The sequence below is a fragment of the Macaca mulatta genome, chromosome 11 (genome assembly GCF_049350105.2).
Source record: "Macaca mulatta isolate MMU2019108-1 chromosome 11, T2T-MMU8v2.0, whole genome shotgun sequence".
NCBI classification, from domain to species: Eukaryota; Metazoa; Chordata; class Mammalia; order Primates; family Cercopithecidae; genus Macaca; species Macaca mulatta.
The window spans coordinates 103,015,524-103,034,325 of NC_133416.1; the positions used below are offsets into that span (position 1 = coordinate 103,015,524).

Genomic DNA, 18,802 nt, shown 5'->3' on the forward strand with positions numbered 1-18,802 from the left:
TACAAATAATGGCCTCAGCCACTCATTCCCATGACCACATCTTAGACATCGCCATTATCAATAACTGCTACTCTTCCAATCTCAATTTCAAGCATCCCATTCTTTGACCTCTACATCCTATCCTAGCTTGCTTCCAACTTCAACCATCCTTTTAAACCCTATAATCCTTGATCCTACCTCATTTCACCCTCATATCCCTGTTTACCCAGTTTAAATTCCACGAGCAGTTATTGCCCTCTTGCTTCATTCTCGCTTGGAAAAACCTCAACCCAGCTTAAAGTCATCTCTTTGTGTATGCCTACATCCACAACGCTGAATGTGACTAGGGAGAACACACAACCATGCTGACTGGTGTTACTCTAAATGCCACACCTCTGCTTGAAATGCTCCAATGGCTTCTATCCAGGTGAAATGAGGACCAGGTGAAAGCCAAGGTCCTCACAGTGGCCTCTGCAGCCTCGTTACATTTCCTCTTCCACGTGTCTTCCCAGCTTACTCTGCTCCAGCCACACTGGCCTTCTTGCTGTTTCCTGAACTCCTCCTCAGGGCTTTAAAGACTTGCTATATCTTCTGCCTAAACTCCCTTTCCTCTGCCACCTGTATAGCTATCTTTCTTACCTCCTTTAGATTTTTTTTCCCCCTCAAATGTCACGTTCATAGGGCTTACCCTGACCACCTTATTTAAAAGTATGTTCCTCTAAATATATCTTATCCCCTGTCCCTGCATTATTTTTCTATTATACTAAACATTTATTATACTAAATATTTTATTTGTTTATTAGCTGTTTTCCTTCACTAGAAGGTAGGAGACACAGAGGCAGGGATTTAATCTGTTTTGTTCACTTACTTTATTTACAGTACTGCCACATGACAGAGGTACTTAAGAAGTATCTGTTGGAGGAATGAATAAATTTATAAAGAACTACTACAAATTAGTAAGAAAATTACAGATAGGAAATTCACGGAAAAGGAAACCTGAATGGCCAAGAATAAAGACAGGTACTTCTATAACCGTTTCAACTGTGAACATTTAAAACTGTGAAAACCATTCTTAGGGCAGCAGCCCGCAAGCTATAGAAAAGCAGGTGGCTGACTTGGCCTGAGGGCTGCGGTTTGCCAGCACCTGGCCTGGTGACACACCTTCTCAAGCGCACAAAGTCACCTACAAGAGAACATTCAGGGCAGTGTTATTTATAATGGTGGAAAATTAGAAATTGGAGATATCCTAAATGGCAAACAAATGAGAGAATAAAAATGGTATATTCATATAACCGCTTTTATATGAATTTTTTTTGAGATGGATAAACCTCAAAACACTACATAAACAGGTAAAAAATGTTTTGCTTATTTACATTTCAGAGATGGCCTCTTGCTATGCTGCCCTGGAGTTCTGCGGCTATTTACAGGTGCTATTATGGTGCATTACAGCCTCAGACTTCTGGGCTCAAGTGATCCTCCTGCTTTAGCTTCCTGAGTAGCTGGTACTATAGGTGCACACCACCAAGCCTGGCTACCAAAAACATTTTAAAAGAGTAGAGAAGATATCATGATGTGCATGGAATTCTGAAATACTCAATATATATATAAGTAATAAAATAGTAAAAACGTGAAAGTGGATGATCAACACCAAGTCCACCATTATGGTTATTCTGTGGACAAAGGGAGGCAACTGGGCTTGTGTCTGGGTACATCAGGGACTTCAAAAGCATCTGTAACATTTTATAACTTAAATGAGAACATGAAGCAATTATGGCAAAGTGTGTGATTTGCTAACCCTTTGAAGGTGTGTGTATGGGTGCTCATTGCATAACATTTTTACTATTTGTAATGTTTCATAATAAAATATATTTAACTTGCTGTGAGTTTAATTTGGAGCATTTGCTGAGCACTTTATATCCAAGTGTTGACACAAGATTTCATGCCCACATTTGAGTTCGTGTTAAGGAACAAGTCAGCACTAAATACAATAACTTGCTTTTCTACAAGAAAAGAATAGGGGCAAGATGAACACAGAAACTGAGAATTCATACCACCATCACGGCATGCCCTTTAAAAGAAGAAACAGAACAATATCATAGGGAAATTGAGTCAGAAGAAATAGGAGCCCATATTGAGTAAACTCAAAGAGCTTTATTTATGTAGTGAGCAGTGTTTTGGCTTTGGTACACATCATTTTTCATATTCAGTTAATGTCATTAATTTGAATTTTTTGGCTTCATTATTTGGCTTATATTTAGTTTGTAAAATTACTTTTGCTTTCTAATTGTAAAAAAGCTATAAATATAAGGAGTTCACATCTGGCTTTTGCTTTGTACCTATTAAGTTAAGCTAGGTTTCTAAGAATATTTTTCCTTTCAATGGATCTGTACATTTCCAAACCTAATGTATTCAGTAGGCACTTCTCTTTTTTTCTTTTTTGAAACAAGGTCTTGCTCTGTCACCCAGGCTGCAGTGCAGTGGCATGATCACAGCTCACTGCAGCCTTGACGGCTCAAGTGATCCTCCCACCTTAGCCTCTCAAGTAGCTGGGACTACAGGTGTGTGCCAACACACTGGGCTTTTCATTTTTGTAGAGATAACTCTTGCTATGTTCCCCAGGATGGTCTTGAACTCTCAGGCTTAAGCAATCCTTCTGCCTTGGCCTCCCAAAATGCTGGAATTATACTCACCCCACTCAATAGGCTCTTAACTGTGTTTTAGAGTGAGAAAAACATACTAAAGTATTAACAGTGGAATAATGAAATTTTTGGTGACCTTTTTTTTTTTTTACTATGATGTTTTACATTTTCCAAATTTTCTATACCAACTACATATATCACTCTAATCATCAGAAAACAAACAGAAATGTGTTAAAATACCCCTTAGCTATATTTCACAGTTTCATGCTTATGGGGGTCACTATTTTATTACACCATTAAACCCCAGAACTAAAGCGTTCCCCTCATAGGATCCAGAAGCTGGACCCCAGTTTGTCACATATCACTGTTACACAAGACCAGACCTGAAAATACGACGCCTGGTTACATCCATCTCACCTGAGTGTAGAAGCGCAGAAAACCCCTGTGCATCCTCCCACTCCCAGGCTGGTTCGCTCTTATTGTGCACGGGACGGAAGTCAGGAACTTCGTGATACCAGTCTATGTCTGTGTGGCTAACAAAATAGAAAATGATAAAGAACATATTGAGGAATTTTTTAGAACTCATATAGAAATGAATCTATAGAGATTTAAACCTTATCTTCTACCTTCCCATTTTTCCTTTTTCCAGAAATATTCCACAATAAGGAACTATTGTGAAGACAAATAATTTATTCTGCAAAATGAACTAGATGATCTCTAGAATCTTGCAAGAACAAATTACTTGAGTTTGTAATTTGACAAAAATTCTTGGTTTTGTTTTGTTTTGTTTTGTTTTAAAACAGAGTTTTACTCTTGTTGCCCAGGCTGTAGTGCAATGGTGCAATCTTGGCTCATTGCAAACTCTGCCTCCCGGGTTCAAGCGATTCTCCTGCCTCAGCCTCCTGAATAGCTGGGATTACTGGCACCTACTACCATGCCCAGCTAATCTTTTTTTGTTTTTTTTTTTTTAGTAGAGATGGGGTTTCATCATGTTGGGCAGGCTGATCTCGAACTCCTGACTTCAAGTGATCCACCTGCCTCAACCTCCCAAAGTGTTGGGATTATAGGTGTGAGCCACTGTGCCTGGTCTGACAAAAATTCTGTAAAAGGGATGTGCAAATATATTTTTGCTTCATTAACAGAATGCAAGATTTTCCAATCACTATAGGTTTTCAAAAGAGTCTGAAATACATGCAGCTGAGAGCAAGAGCCATGCACATTCACCTGCTGCTGCAGTCTCCAGTGATAGGGTCGCAGCTCCCCGCACAGTCACATGGTCGACAGCCATAGTCTCCGAAGCCCCAGTATCCCACCATGCACCTGTCACAATGTCGCCCTGCCACCCCAGGCTTGCAGGGGCAGTCACCATTGCTGGGGTCGCAGAAGGTCACTGAGTTGGCAGGAAGGACAGCTGATCCTACTGGATGGCAGGAACATGCTACAATAGAGAGGACAGAGAGGACACGCAAGGACCATGAGTGACTGTAGATCACCTGTGTGAACATTAGGCTTGACCATCCCCAAGTGGCTTCCCTTTACCACACAGCATATTTCTGAGACTCCTCCTTTAGCCAGTGAGTGTATGCTCAGAGAATGAAAGCTAATTAAATGACAGATAAGCGAGATATAATCAGAAAAGCATGTCTGCTGCAAAAATAAACACATAATTTATCCTAATATGGAAGGCATGAAATATGAATGCCCTTTGGTTGGGGTGATGAGGACGAATCAGCAAAGAGACAGAGTGGAAGGATTCAGTAAGAAAGGAAAAAACGCAAGAATATAGTGTTCTGGAAGCCAAACAAAGAAGGTTTCAAGAAGGAGGGCTGCATCGGCTATGGCAGACGTTGAAAGGTCAAAGAAGATGGGGCATGTGATGGAGTATTGCATTGAACGGCATGAAGGCTGCTGCTGTTCTTCACAGGAGGAGTTTCAGTGTAATACACAGTGAGATGGAACCCAGTGGAAGAGGATTCAGGGGAGAATGGGAATAGAGGAATTCGAGCATGCGAACAGCAGCTCTTTTGAGGAGCTTTTCTTTCTTTTTTTTTTTGAGAGAGGGTCTCACTCTATCACCAAGTCCAGAGTGCAGTGGTATCCCCATGGCTCACTGCAGCCTCAACCTCCTGAGCTCAAGCGATCCTCCTGCCTTAGTCTCCCGAGTAGGTGGGACTACAAGCTGGCACCATCATGCCCGGCTAATTAAAATTTTTTTTTTTTTTTTTGTAGAGGCAAGGTCTTGCTATGTTGCCCAGGCTGGTCTCAAACTCCTGGCCTCAAACAATCCTCTCACCTTGGCCTCCCAAGTACTGGGCTACAGGTGTGAGACACTGTGCCCGGCCACAAGTCCTTAATACTAATCAAAAGTCCTTCTCCTTAGCCCTCTCCCTACTCCCAGAATTGCTTATTGCTCAGTTTGACAACCTGCAGTCATTTCTTTGTTCTTGGGATGGCAAAAATAGTTGACCGTGTGTGTGTGTGTGTGTGTGTGTGTGTGTGTTTGTATACAGACATACAGACACACTTTTTTCACATATATGTATGTGTGAAATGTGCTTTTTGGGCTTATCACAAATTCATGAGCCCTAACTTCAGTTTTATCTCCAAACCAATGCTCACCAACTCTATTTTTGCTTTTTTGAGACAGGGTCTTTTCTTGTTCCAGGCTGGAATGCAGTGGTGCTATCTCCACTCACTGTAGCCTCAACTTCCTGGGTTCAAGCAATCCTCCTGCTTCAGCCTCCCAGAGAGCTGGGACTACAGGTACATGCCACTATGCCCAGCTAATTTTTGTATTTTTTGTAGGGATGGGGTTTCACCATGTCCAGGTTGGTCTCAAACTCCTGGACTCAAGCGATCTGCCCACCTCGACCTCCCAAAGTGCTGGCATTGATTACGGGCGTGAGCCACTGTGCCTGGCCCATCAACTCTATTTATTCAATTTTACCTGGATTAAAAAAATATATATTTCTTACAGTGGCTGTCTCAGAAATTCCCTAGGCATCTCAATCAACCTACCCACTTAGTGTGATTCTAATTCGCTGGTAGGGTCCTCTGGAAAATCTTTTCTCCATTTCAAAATCTTTTTCATCTTCCCACTGCTTTCTCTGAGAATCAAGTGAGAAACACTGGGAGAAACCTTGACTGATGGCTCTGCGTCCCAGAGCCTCTGTGACCTCAGGCGAGAAATATAACTTTCCTGAATCTTTCTTTCCTTATTGTGGTATCTACATCTCACGGAGAGTTCATGCAGTCACACACTGAAGAAGCCAGTTCTTCCTGCTGCACCTTCTCAACAAATATTCTCAACCCTGTTCTCTCATGTTTCCCCTTGGAAACTTCTTTTATTGATTATTTTTCCTTTAAAATATCAGTTTGGCTTCAAATCTCCACTACTGACTAACTGTATGACTTTGAGCAAGATACCTAGGCTCTCACCTCAGTTCCCTTATCTGTAATGAAACTAAAAATGGGACCTATCCTCATGTAGTGGTAAGGATAAAAAGAGATTATGCATCCAAAGCAGTTAATGATGTCTGGTACATGATTAATAGTAAATTAATTAATCCAATAGATAATTCTTTTCTTCTTTAGAGAATAGTAATAAATTACTATTAATTAATAGTAAATTAATCCAATAGATAATTCTTTTTTTTTTCTTTCACTCTGTCACTCAGGCTGAAGTGCAATGGCACGTCACTGCTCACTGCAGCCTCGACCTCCCAGGCTCAAGAGATCCTCCCACCTCAGCCTCTCAAGTAGCTGGGACTATGGGCACGTGCCACCACACCTGGCTAGTTTTTAATTTTTTTTTTTTTTTTTGTAGAGACAGGGTCTCACTATGTTGCTCAGGCAGTCTTGAACTCCCGGGCTCAAGTGATCCTCTTGCCTTGGCCTCCCAAAGTGCTGGGATTACAGGTGCGAGCCACTGTGCCCGTCAGATAATTCTTATAGAGATATAGGATCTATGTCTATCTGAGAAATGGTGCCAGTCCTCAGGGAACTTACAGTCTTGTGAGGGAAACAGAGAAGTAAATAAAAGATTTGCATCCATGTGATGTGCTGTAACAGAGGTATACATAAAGCACCGTGGGAACACAGAGGAAAGGTGAAGGCAACACAGGCTGAGGGAATCAGGTGGGATCCACAAAGGAGGGGTCATTTAGCGATCTGAGCCAGATCGTAAAAGATGAATAGGAGTTTGCAAGTTGAAAAGGAGGGCAAGGGGCTGGGTGTGGTGGCTCACACCTGTAATCCCTGCATGTTGGGAGGCCAAGGCGGGTGGATCACTTGAGGTCAGGAGATCGAGACCGGCCTGGCCAGCATGGTGAAACCTCATTTCTACTAAAATACAAAAATTAGCCAGACGTGATGGTGCACGCCTATAGTCCCAGCTACTCGGGAGGCTGAGGCAGGAGAATCGCTTGAACCTGGGAGGCCCAGGTTGCAGTGAGCTGAGATTGCACCACTGCCCTCCAGCCTGGGTGACAGAGTGAGACTCTGTCTCCAAAAAAAAACAAAACAAAAAAAAAAAAAAGAAAAAAAAAGAAAGAAAAGAAAAGGAGGGCAAGGAAGGCAAATGCTGATTCCAGCTCAATCTTTAGACCCTTTCCCCAGTGCATCTTTTTAAAATAAATTTTTCATAAATAAATTGTGGTAAGAAACACATACCATACAGTTGACTGCTTTAGGTATTTTGGGTGTACCGTTCACCCCCACTGCATTTTACGTTTCTGCATTGTGTGGGAGCTCTTACTGCATCCTGGAAATGCTATGCTCTCTGATGCCTCAGTGCCCCTGGCCCTTGGCCAAGCCTGTGTGGCCTTTCCCCACCTTGTCCATCTAGATTCTGACAGGCTTTCTTGTCCCACTCCCTCCAGACAGTTAGGTACTCTCTCCTCTATGCTGCCTCTTTGCATATATTTCTATTTTGTGCCTATCACAGTGGATCATTATTATTATTTTTTCCATTGGAAAAGGATTTTATTTCACCATAAAAATACAACTAGAATAAACATCATCTTTCCTAATGTGAATGTTACAGCTATTTTTAAGTATTTCTGAGCTTCACTTTGAAAAGCAAACGATTATAAAATTTAACAAGTTTGCAGCCTTAAATCTGTTTGAGACATTCCATGTAAAAATAATTTAGTGAACAGCCTCTTCTCTTTTTTTGTGTGATGGAGTCTTGCTTTATTGCCCAGGATGTAGTGCAGTGGTGTAATCTCGGCTCACTGCAACCTCCGTCTCCCGGGTTCAATCTATTCTCCTGCCTCAGCCGCCCAAGTAGCTGGGATTATAGCTGGGATTATAGGTGCCCGCCACCACACCTGGCTATTTTTTGTATTTTTAGTAGAGATGGAGTTTCACCATGTTGGCCAGGCCGGTCTCAAACTCCTGACGTCAAGTGATCTGCCTGAGTCAGCCTCCCAAAGTGCTGGAATTACAGACATGAGCCACCACGCTCAGCCACAAAACAGCTTCTTTAAAAAATTATTTGTTGATATGCTTGTCATCCGTACTACTAGAGTCTGAATTCATGGACAGAGGATCTTTATCTTCTTATTTTTATTTTTGGCGCCCCAGAACAGTGTCTAGTACATCATAGATGCCCTAATCAGCGTTTGTGGAATTGACCTGGAGGACATTCCAGGCTGTGGGAATCCTATGTGAAAGGGCGCGGCCCATGTGGGGAATGTGAGAAGTTTAGTGTGCCTGAGTGGACACTGAGTGGAAAGCAGTTGAAGGAGATGAGGCAGAAGAAAAGCTGTAGAGTCAGGTTGGATAGTGATAGGATCCCAGGTTGTGGAAATGCCTAGCTTTGGAGGTTGAATTTTGTCCTATGGGCATAATGAATCATAAGAAGTTGTAAAGCAGAATTATGACATGGTTAAAATTGCATTTTGACAGACACTTTGGAGGCATTGTATAGACTAGAGTGGGGAGAGGCTGGTGGCAGCATAATCAAAGAAAAGAAAGACAGCAAGGAAATGACTAAGACAGTAGGTGTGGGAATGGGAGGTAAGTTTGGATACAAAAAACTTATTTTTTAAAGTTAGAATAGATAGGGTTTGGAGACCATCTGGAAGAGGAAGAAAGAGTTGTTGAGGGACAAATAGAAGTTGGGGAAGATTTTCAGGTGCCTAGTTCATGAAACTGAATGATTAGTGACATTATTCACAAAGATCTAGAAGAGAGGACTGGAGAAAGTTGGGGCCGATAGATCCATGTTGAGGGTGGAGATAGGGAAGGAACGGAAAAAGAATGAGTTTAGGATCAAACACATTAAGCTTGAGATGCTTAAAGGCTATCTTAAATATATCCTGGAAATATTCTGACACTTAGGAGAAAAGTTGGGGTCACAAATAAAGTTTTGAGAGTTGTCACCCAACGGCAGTTGAAATTAGGAGGGCTAGATGAAACTTCCCAGGGACGGTGTGTAGAGTGAGAAGATGATCAAGGATAGAACATGGTGGAAACATCCATAGGTACTGGCAGTTGGAGGAGCAATAACTTGCAAAAAGATTATTAAGGAGAAGGTAGAGAAGGAGGAGAAAAAAAAAAAAGAAGCCAAAGGATGAGAAAGTTTCAAGCAGTTAACAGTGTCGAACAATGCAGAATGCTCAAGTCACATACGATGGACAATAGGCCTGTCAATCAGGAGGTCATTGGTGACTTTTGTGAGAACAGAAGCTGGAGAAATACAGGCCCCAGTGGTGTACTGTCCTACTGTTTATATCTCTCTTTCATCTCTTTAACCAATAATCATTAGAGCCATAGTTCTCAAACCAGTATGAATGTGTGAGGTTTGCAATTTCTAACATCTGTGAAACCTCCCCTCGCCATCCCTCCCCATAAGCTATCTTTCATTGAGAACCACTACAATAGAGCATGAAATATTGCTTATTCTGCAAAACGTATGAATTATCTTCTTGGGAAGAATCTCATATTCATTCATTTATTAGAATCTCATTCATTGATTGGCTCACTCAACCAACAAATGTTAGTAATAATAATTCTAATGTTTATGAAGCATTTGTAGTTTTCAAAATGTGGTCACCCCTTAGCCAAACATGTAAGGTCTTTCGTAGCAGAGCCCTAGCCTACTTTTCCAGTCCTTCCTCTCATTATTCTCTTGCATATAGCCCTTGTTCTAATTAATTGGGACAATTTCTAGACACACCCTCCATCTTTCTTGTTTCTTTTCCTTTATTAATTTCAATATTGAAATCTTTCTTCCCATAACAATCTTTCAAAATTCTACATGTCCTTCAAAACTTATATCAAATGTCACCCTTAAGGGTTGCCGCAATTCAACCATTTGGGGTGGTTAGCGTGCTCAAGGTAGGCGCTCTGTTGGTATCTTCCCCGTTAAAGACAGAACTTTTGACATACAATGATATTCAGAAAAGAAAAGTGGGGTTCAGCACCCTTCCCTCTGCCACCCCCTCCCATCTCACCAAAGGTGAAGCCACGGCAGTCACTACACTTGCCCATCTAAGGGACAGATCCACCTTCTTTTAGAAGTCATTCCTTATTCCAATGCAGTTGAGTATGATTTACCCTTTCTTTGTAACCCTCCTGTGCTTTAAAGAAACACTTCTTCTTATAGCTCTGATTGCATTCTTCTTTGCATTAGACAACTGGGGGCTTTCTTTGTCTATCACACCAGTCTGTAAGCTCTTTGAAGTTGAGCATGGGCCTTACTCATCTATCCCCTGCAGTGCTTAGTGGAGGCAGACTTGAGTTTAACTCCTAGCTGAAGTTTGTTTTACCTTTCTGAGCCCCACATTTCTATTTTACCAGGTTTTCTTGAGGACTAAACCAGAGATAATGTATATCACTAGCACTTAGTAACACATTTGCAAATGGTAGATTACAGCTGCTCAAAAATGACCCCTGAACTGAATTAAAACGCCATGATGTAAGCACTACTTACAAAGGACAATGGAGGAAAACAGCATAGGAGACATTGTTTGAAAGGCTAATAATGTGTGTATTTAAGGCAGCATTTATTTACCCATTCACTTACTCAGCAAACATTTAATGGGCACCCGCTATGTGCTAAGTACTGTGCAAAGTGCCAGAGATCTGACTTGAATCTGCTATGTGCTAAGTACTGTGCAAAGTGCCAGGGATCTGACTTGAATCTGCTATGTGCTAAGTACTGTGCAAAGTGCCAGGGATCTGACTTGAATCTGCTATGTGCTAAGTACTGTGCAAAGTGCCAGGGATCTAACTTGAATAAAATAGTCTCGGTCCTTGAAGAGATCCCAAATTTAGAAGAATTATTCCAAGATTTTTAAAAATCGTAATACCGAGGAAAGTAAAGATTTTGCCTCTAAAACATTGAGGTTCTAAGGAGAACATCTTTATAGTCATACAGTTATGGTATCACTGTCTCTACATTAAATTTCCTAATTTTTTTCTTCACTTGGTTTTTATTATGAGAACATTTAGGCATTTTTCTCTTAAAGTATCAAAGCACTATTGATTTATGGGTTGTTTCTAATTAAGAAATAATTCATGTGGATTGTATAATATGCAATATGAATATATCAAAATGCTATATTCAAAACTGCATAGACATTACTTAAAATGAATTCACATACTCTAGTATGAAAATTGTATAATTTTGAGATGATGAAACCTACAGTTACTATATCACTCAGTTAAGTCAGTTTGGTTCTTAAAGCAGATAGGAGAGATTTAGCCAGAAGAAAGATATTATAAGAACCCCTTCTATGGTAATATATGGTAGTCCACCACTCCTATCTTTTCCTCTAATAGAAAATGCAAGCATTTTCAGGAGCTGACCTGTCCCTTCTACCATATATTTTTAAAGCTACACTCATTTCAGGAATGGCCAGAGAAGAATGTGTTTCTGTTGTATGTGCTAGTAGATTTCTGTCAGTGTGACTTCTCACATAATTACAAGATAAAGATACCATTTGGAAACTATGCAGAACTAGCTCCAGGCAGAAGGCCCTGACATCTTCCATGGCATACTTTTTCAAGACCCACACCGAGGTCTGCCTTGCATACGTACCTTCTGAAGCTTGATAGCAGTCAATATCTGACACATACAATCTACATTTCTTATTTTCTTCCAAAATGCAAACATATTTTCTTCTTGTTTGGAAGGAGAAAGGATCTCTTCATGTTCTGGTTCAGTTCTGATTCCTCAACATATATTTCTTACTAATTGTTTATTCTAAAATGCAAGCCAAGAACTTACTTTTTCACAATAAATGTCAAAGTTACGACCCAGAGTGACATAAGTTCTTAACTTCAGCTTTGTCTCTTTTTTTTTTGGTGGTGTTGTTTGTTTGTTTTTTGAGACAGAGTCTTGCTCTGTCGCTCAGGGTAGAGTGCAGTGGCGTAATCTTGGCTCACTACAACCTCCGCCTCACAGGTTCAAGCTATTTTCGTGACTCAGCCTCCTGAGTAGCTGGGATTACAGACGTGTGCCACCACGCCTGGCTAATTGTGGTATTTTTAGTAGAGACAGGGTTTTGCCAGTTGGCCAGGCTGGTCTTGACCTCCTGACCTCAAGTGATCCATCTGCCTCAGCCTCCCAAAGTGTTGGGATTACAGGCGTGAGCCACCATGCCCATCCTGTCTTCTTGTTAGACCAGTTGAACCATCATCATATACTATTATGCTGACATTAATTATTCTTTTCATTATAATTTTTAGTGTTCACAGCTGTGGTGAACTGTCCTTAAGAGCCAAAATACTACATTGAGTGGTAACCAGGTGTATTTAGAAGCTGTGTGGCCTAGGTGGTAGATCATTCATCATTGGAGTCATCATTTTCCCCCTAAAACATCTCCCCTAACCTGCTCTCACCCACAACCATGGTGGCAAAACAAAATTATTAAAAATGTCAATTTAATTTCCAGATATTTTCACAAGAGTTCATCAATAATGCATGAGACTTGCTTTGAATAGTACTTTTTTTTTTTTTTTTGAGACAGAGTTTCACTCTTGTTGCCCAGGCTAGAGTGCAATGGTGTGATCTCGGCTCACTGCAACCTTCGCCTCCTGGGTTCAAGTGATTTTCCTGCCTCAGCCTCCCGAGTAGCTGGGATTACAGGCATCTGCCACCACACCCAGCTAATTTTTGTATTTTTAGTAGACATGGAGTTTTACCATGCTGGCCAGGCTGGTCTCAAACTCCTGACCTCCGGTGATCCACTCGCCTCAGCCTCCCAAAGTGCTGGGATTAGAGGCGTGAGCTACTGCGCCTGGCTGGTACCTTCTGTACTCAAGTGTTCTACGGGAAGAAAATCTATGGTAACAGTGCAAAAGTTTTGAAACAGATAAGGTAGAGTAAATGAGTACTTTACAAAAGATTTCACAACAGATTCCCTTCAAGTAATGAATTTAGATAATTGCTGAATGTGATAGAAATTTTATCTATAGTTACATGTTTGCAGCAATACATCTGAAAGTGAAGCAGGGCCCCTGGAGCATTTATAGAAGAGGATGCAATGCTGCTGTGTAGGACTTTCTAGCAGGAAACACACCTGTTAATGAAACGATAGATGGACACATTTTCAAATATCTTGTGCATGCACAAGGCTCTAAAACTAATATTTGTATCAATCACAAAGGCTGACAATAAATACAGTTGTTTGAAAATTTGCTGTAAGATTTCTTAGAAGACAGAAAATAAAATAGAGACAATATAATAAAGTTGGTAAGAGCACAAGCTTGGGAATCAGACTAACTGACTAGATCCTAACCAGAACTAGATTCCAGTGATAAGGCTTATTATTTATAAGACCTTGTGAAATTAACTTCTTCAGCTGTCAGTTTTCTCATTAATGAAGGAAGCCACAGGGATGTTTTGTGAGGATTGAGATCATGTATGTAAATACTTAGAAATGTATCAGGCATCTAGTGGCACCAAATGCTAAAAAAAAAAAAAAAAAAAAAAAAAGGATATTATTATCTAGATGAAACATATTTGTATAAAAATGTTCACTACCCATTCATTCATTCACTCGCAACTTTACCAAAGGGTTATCGAACTTTAAGGTTAACATGAACTATGCTAGGGGCCGAAGATACAACGATGACTACAAAAAGTCATATCTCTTGAGTGAGAGAAGAGAGAAGTATAGATAACAACAGGGCAGTAAGCATTATACCCAAGGTAGTTCAGAGTGCATGAGAATACAGGAGCAATGAACTGCCTCATTGCAGATATGGTTTTTTTAAAAGGAAACTAATGATTTGACTGGCTTTCAAAATAGCCTCCGTGCCTTTGTATCAGAGAGGAACGCTGCTTTCTTGACTACTCTAAGTTCTATGGAATTAAGTTACTCTCTTGTTATATGTTCCTTTCCTTGGACAAAAAAATTTAACCTATTGGCCAGGTGCAGAAGCTCATGCCTGTAATCACAGCACTTTGGGAGGAGGGCGAGGCAGGCAGATCTCTTAAGGTCAGGAGTTCGAGACCAGCCTGGGCAAGATGGCGAAAGTCCGTCTCTACTAAAAATACAAAAATTAGCTGGGTATAGTGGTGTGTCCCTGGAATCCCAAATACTCAGGAGGCTGAGGCAGGAGAATCGCTTGAATCTGGGAAGCGGAGGCTGCAGTGAGCTGAGATCGTGCCACTGCACTCCAGCCTGGGTGATAGAGCGAGACCCTGTCTCAAAAAATAAATAAATAAATAAAAAATAAAAAAGTTAACCTGTTACTCTCATTTTGTGGATCAGAGTATGTTGAAAAAAAGAAGAGTATGATCTATGGTCCTGCTGCCCAGAAATATCATGTAGGACAAGAGTCACAGCGGTCAACCTGCATGAATATAAAAAGTATACAAACACAAGCACAAAACAGGAACATAATGGAACCATTATGGCTCCCTTTATTCTGAAGGGATTGCTATAGCCTTCGATGGTGGAGTCAAAGGAGGTAATTGCTGCCAGTTTATCTTTATTCCCACCTTCCGCTAGAACTCTGGGAGTCTGCCTGCCTTCCACTGAGGGAGTGATCTGTGATCTCAAGCTTGCTGTTGAAACCACCAATGGAACTCAGCATCTTACCCCTTTGAAACTGGCCTCCTTTAATATTACCTGATGGCTCCGACTTTTGTTATTTTGTTAGTAAAAGCTACACTGGGAGAAAAATACCCTAAAAGTATTTGCTCCTGATTTAGCTTTTCTAAAAACAGAACTCAAAGTTCAAGGCCCTCAGCTGGGAAAGAAGCTGCTTGTCAAGATCTTTCACCACGACCCCGGCGGCCACTCCCTCGGCAGCGCCTCCAGGCTCCCAACATTGTTTTCTCCTGAAAAGGCCAAGGCCCTACAGAATTTCTGAGAGGGATTTTTAATAGCAAAGTCATTCCAAAAGCTGCCCAGCTGCCTGCTGAATTCTTAGAGCAAGGGGAACTTAAGGGAGATGATTTCGAGACACAGCTTTAAAGAGGAAAGGACACAATTTGAACTGTTATATATAAATTAAGTGTGAAGTTAAATAGTAGATACAATGAGATCTTTTATATTATTTTTCTTTTTGGCACTGTTTTCTTCTTTCCTTCTGCTATCAACTATTTTTGCTAGTGGATGAAAAGCTATAAAAAAAATAAGAAAAAGTTGTAAATGTGCTTTACTCTGTGAAAGGCCATATGGTACCCCTTTACTATCCTAGGGAACATTTTTCTGTTGGTCCGTGCAATGTTATATACATTATGTTCAATGGTAGCTAGTTCCACAATATTCAAGGTATATTTAATTTCAAATAAAATTATGGCCAGACCTGATGGCTCGCCTGTAATCCCAGCACTTTGGGAGGACAAGGCAGGCAGATCACTTGAGGCTAGGAGTTCAAGACCAGTCTGGTCATCATCGTGAAACTCAAAATACAAAAATTAGCTGGGCGTGGTGGTGCAAACCTGTAATCCCAGCCACGCGGGAGGATGAGACACAAGAATCGTTTGAACCCGGGAGGTGGAGGTTGCAGTGAGCCGAGATGATACCACTGCACACTAACCTGGGCAACAGAGTGAGATTCTGTCTCAAAAAAAAAAAAAAAAAAAAAAAAAAATGCTTGAATCAGTCTAATAAGAAAACAACCTGAATTATGATTTGCCTTTCATTTACTGAAGTTCAGTGTCTCCTGAGTTTTTGTACATCCTACCCAAAACAGGGGTAGGATGCATGAGATCTGCCTCAAAAGCTTTAAAAAATAAATGTACAGTATTTAAGTATGCTTCCTGTCTTCTACACACATTTAAATACATAATGCAAATAAATACAAAAGTCATAGCCTTTATTTTATTTTATTTTGAGACAAAGTCTTGCTCTGTCGCCCAGGCTGGAGTGCAATGGCATGATCTCAGGTCACTGCAACCTCCGCCTCCTGGGTTCAAGCGATTCTCCTGCCTCAGCCTCCTGAGTAGCTGGGGTTACAGGTGTGTGCCACCACGCCTGGCTAATTTTTGTATTTTTAGTAGAGACAAGGTTTCACCATGTTGGCCAGGCTGGTCTTGAACTCCTAACCTCAAGTGATCTGCCCGCCTCAGCCTCCCAAAATGCTGGGATTACAGGCATCCAGCCATAGCCTTTATTTTTAATGCTTTACTATGTGACTGCTGCTCAGCGTCCCTATTTAATTTCTGTATCATTCCTTTCCTGTTTCTAGTTGTAGCTGGGCCAGTTACTATTTATTCCTGGGTATATCTAAGAGATCTTACGCAGCTAAAAAGCCAATTTTATATTCTTGATTTGCTATTTCAATTAAAACTGAAGAAAACACTTTTGCATATACAGACAAATTTTATCATGGGAAAACTTGGGTACACCATTCTCTCACTCCCTGCTTCCCTTCTTTTCTTTTCTCTTTTCTTCCCTGCTGCTCCTCCTTCCCTCCCCTCCCCTCCCTCCCCTCCCTCCCCTCCCCTCCCTCCCCTCCCTCCCCTCCCCTCCCTCCCTCCTTCCTTCCTTCCTTCCTTCTTTCCTTATTTTTCCACCTATTCAGCCTCCTGTATTTCCAGTCTATTCAGCCACCTAGCCAGGAATTGGAGTTATCCCTAGCTCCTTTTTCCTTTGGAGAAATAAACCCTATTGGCTGTGTCTATCTTCAAGCTCACCTTTGAACGGATGCGATTCATCCTGCCGTAATCTGTCATGCTCCCCTTTTTCTTCATACTACTTATTATAGCTTTTAATTACATATTTACTTGGGTAAATTTATTTAGAGTCTATTTCCATGGGGAGAGAGACTATTTTGTTGCATAGACAGTGACTAGAATAGGCCTGCCACATGAGAGGCACTGAATAAATCTAGGTTGAGTTTTTTAAATTGAATGATTTGTGTCATTTAAGAAATCTTTCTTAATAATTGATGATCTTTTGGCCTCCAATAATCTTGTTCTGATTTCTCACTTCATTGCTGTCACTATAGTACATTGTGAAGGGCCAGAGGATGGGAACCACATCTTTTTATTGCTGTATCCCGCAAACCTAGGATAATGCCTGACCCATTTTAGCAACTCACTCATCTTTGTTGCATCAGTAAATGAATGTGCCTCTTAATAAGCAACAACCATGAAATGATTTTATGTTTTGATGAACCTCCTAGAAGGTCCATACTACTCTTTATAGGTTTCTATTAATAGTATCTTAACACCACAGGATTGCAACTGAATACTAGAAACAGAAAACCACCCCTACAAATCTATGGTAGACTCAACTGGTCAAAACAAAGCAGATTATTCTGCACCTTCCCAGAGCAAGACTATATCCTACATTTAATGCTTCAGTCCGGCCGGCTTTATTATTTATGTTTTGTAAGAAAAGTTCTTTCCAGGCACGGTGGCTCACACCTGTAATCTCAGTACTTTGGGAGGTTGAGGCCGGAGGATCAATTGAGCCCAGGAGTTCAAGACTACCCTGGGCAACACAGCAAGAGCCCGTCTCTACGAAAAATAAAAAAATAAAATTAGCTGAGTGTGGTGGCATGGGCATGTAGTCCCAACTACTCGAGAGGCTGAGATGGGAGGATTATTTAAACCCGAGAGGTCAAGGCTGCAGTGAGCTGTGATCATGCCATTGCACTCCATTCAGCCTGGGCGACAGAGCAAAAACCCTGTCTCCAAAAAAAAAGTTATTTTTTCTAACTTGATAGGAGACATTCTCCACCCATAAGTACTTTTCACTGGCAGCAAAATTTCTTTCATATGAATGAATCTGAAATTCCTTTCACCCAATTACATCTATCTGGAACTCTTCTAGGAAAGCAAATTATTTGTTGCCACACCTCTACTTCCCCCTTACACCTTTTGAGTATTTATAGAAAGTTGCTGCAGTATCCTTGAGAAATTTCCTGGTTAATCTGACAATATTTATCATCTTTCACACTTATTCATTAGTATCTCTTTTCTCGATGGTTTTGTTGGCCTATCTGGAATATTCTCCAGTCATTTCCATCTTTCCTGTGCTAAGATTCTTTAGGATGAATTCAGTTCTTTAGATTCAAATGCTAGATGGCTATTTATCAGTAAGCAGACCCTTACAAAACTAAAGACGTTTACTTTAAAAAAAAAAAAACTAGGTTCTTTAAAAATTATTTTTGCCTTTAAAATACATATCTTATTATTTCTTCCTTTGGGTTTTGATTCTATTTTCGTTAACTGGGTCACAGTGTGTAATAGAATTCTTTGGATCTTTGTAGGTCATTGGATCTTTCCAGTCAGACCAACCTGGGTTCAAATCCCAGCCTTGGCACTGACCAGCTATGTGAACATGGGCAAATTATGTACAATCATCCCTCCACATCTGTGGATTCAGCATCCATAGAATCAACCCACTGTGGATCAAAAATATTTAAGAAGAAACCCAATAAAAACAGCAATACAACAATACAACTAAACACTACAGTATAACAACTATGTACATAGCATTTACATTGTATTGGGTATTATAAGTAACCTAGAGATGATTTACAGTATATAGGGGGGTGTGCATATGTTATATGAAAATACTAAGCCATTTCGTATAAGGGACTTGAGACTCCATGAATTTTGGTATCCTCAGGGATCCTGGAACCAATCCCTTGAGGATACTGCCGGTGGAGGAATAGGGACAACTGTAATCAATTTAAGTCTCGGTGTCTTCATTTGTAAAATAGAAAATATGCTACCTAGCACATAAGGATTGCTAAATTACCTA

General features: G+C 40.7%; 1 protein-coding gene across 3 annotated transcripts in view; it reads right to left on the reverse strand.

Moving 5' to 3' along the window:
* The window catches only part of NTN4 (netrin 4), a 122,318-nt gene that overhangs the window by 21,021 nt on the left and 82,495 nt on the right, over positions 1 to 18,802 (reverse strand). For all 3 annotated transcript variants that reach the window (XM_028828961.2, XM_015152395.3, NM_001266055.1), the window contains 2 exon segments: positions 3,843 to 4,056; positions 3,036 to 3,151 (listed from right to left, as the gene is read on the reverse strand). In XM_028828961.2, coding sequence (XP_028684794.2) covers positions 3,036 to 3,151; positions 3,843 to 4,056 — 330 coding nt within the window.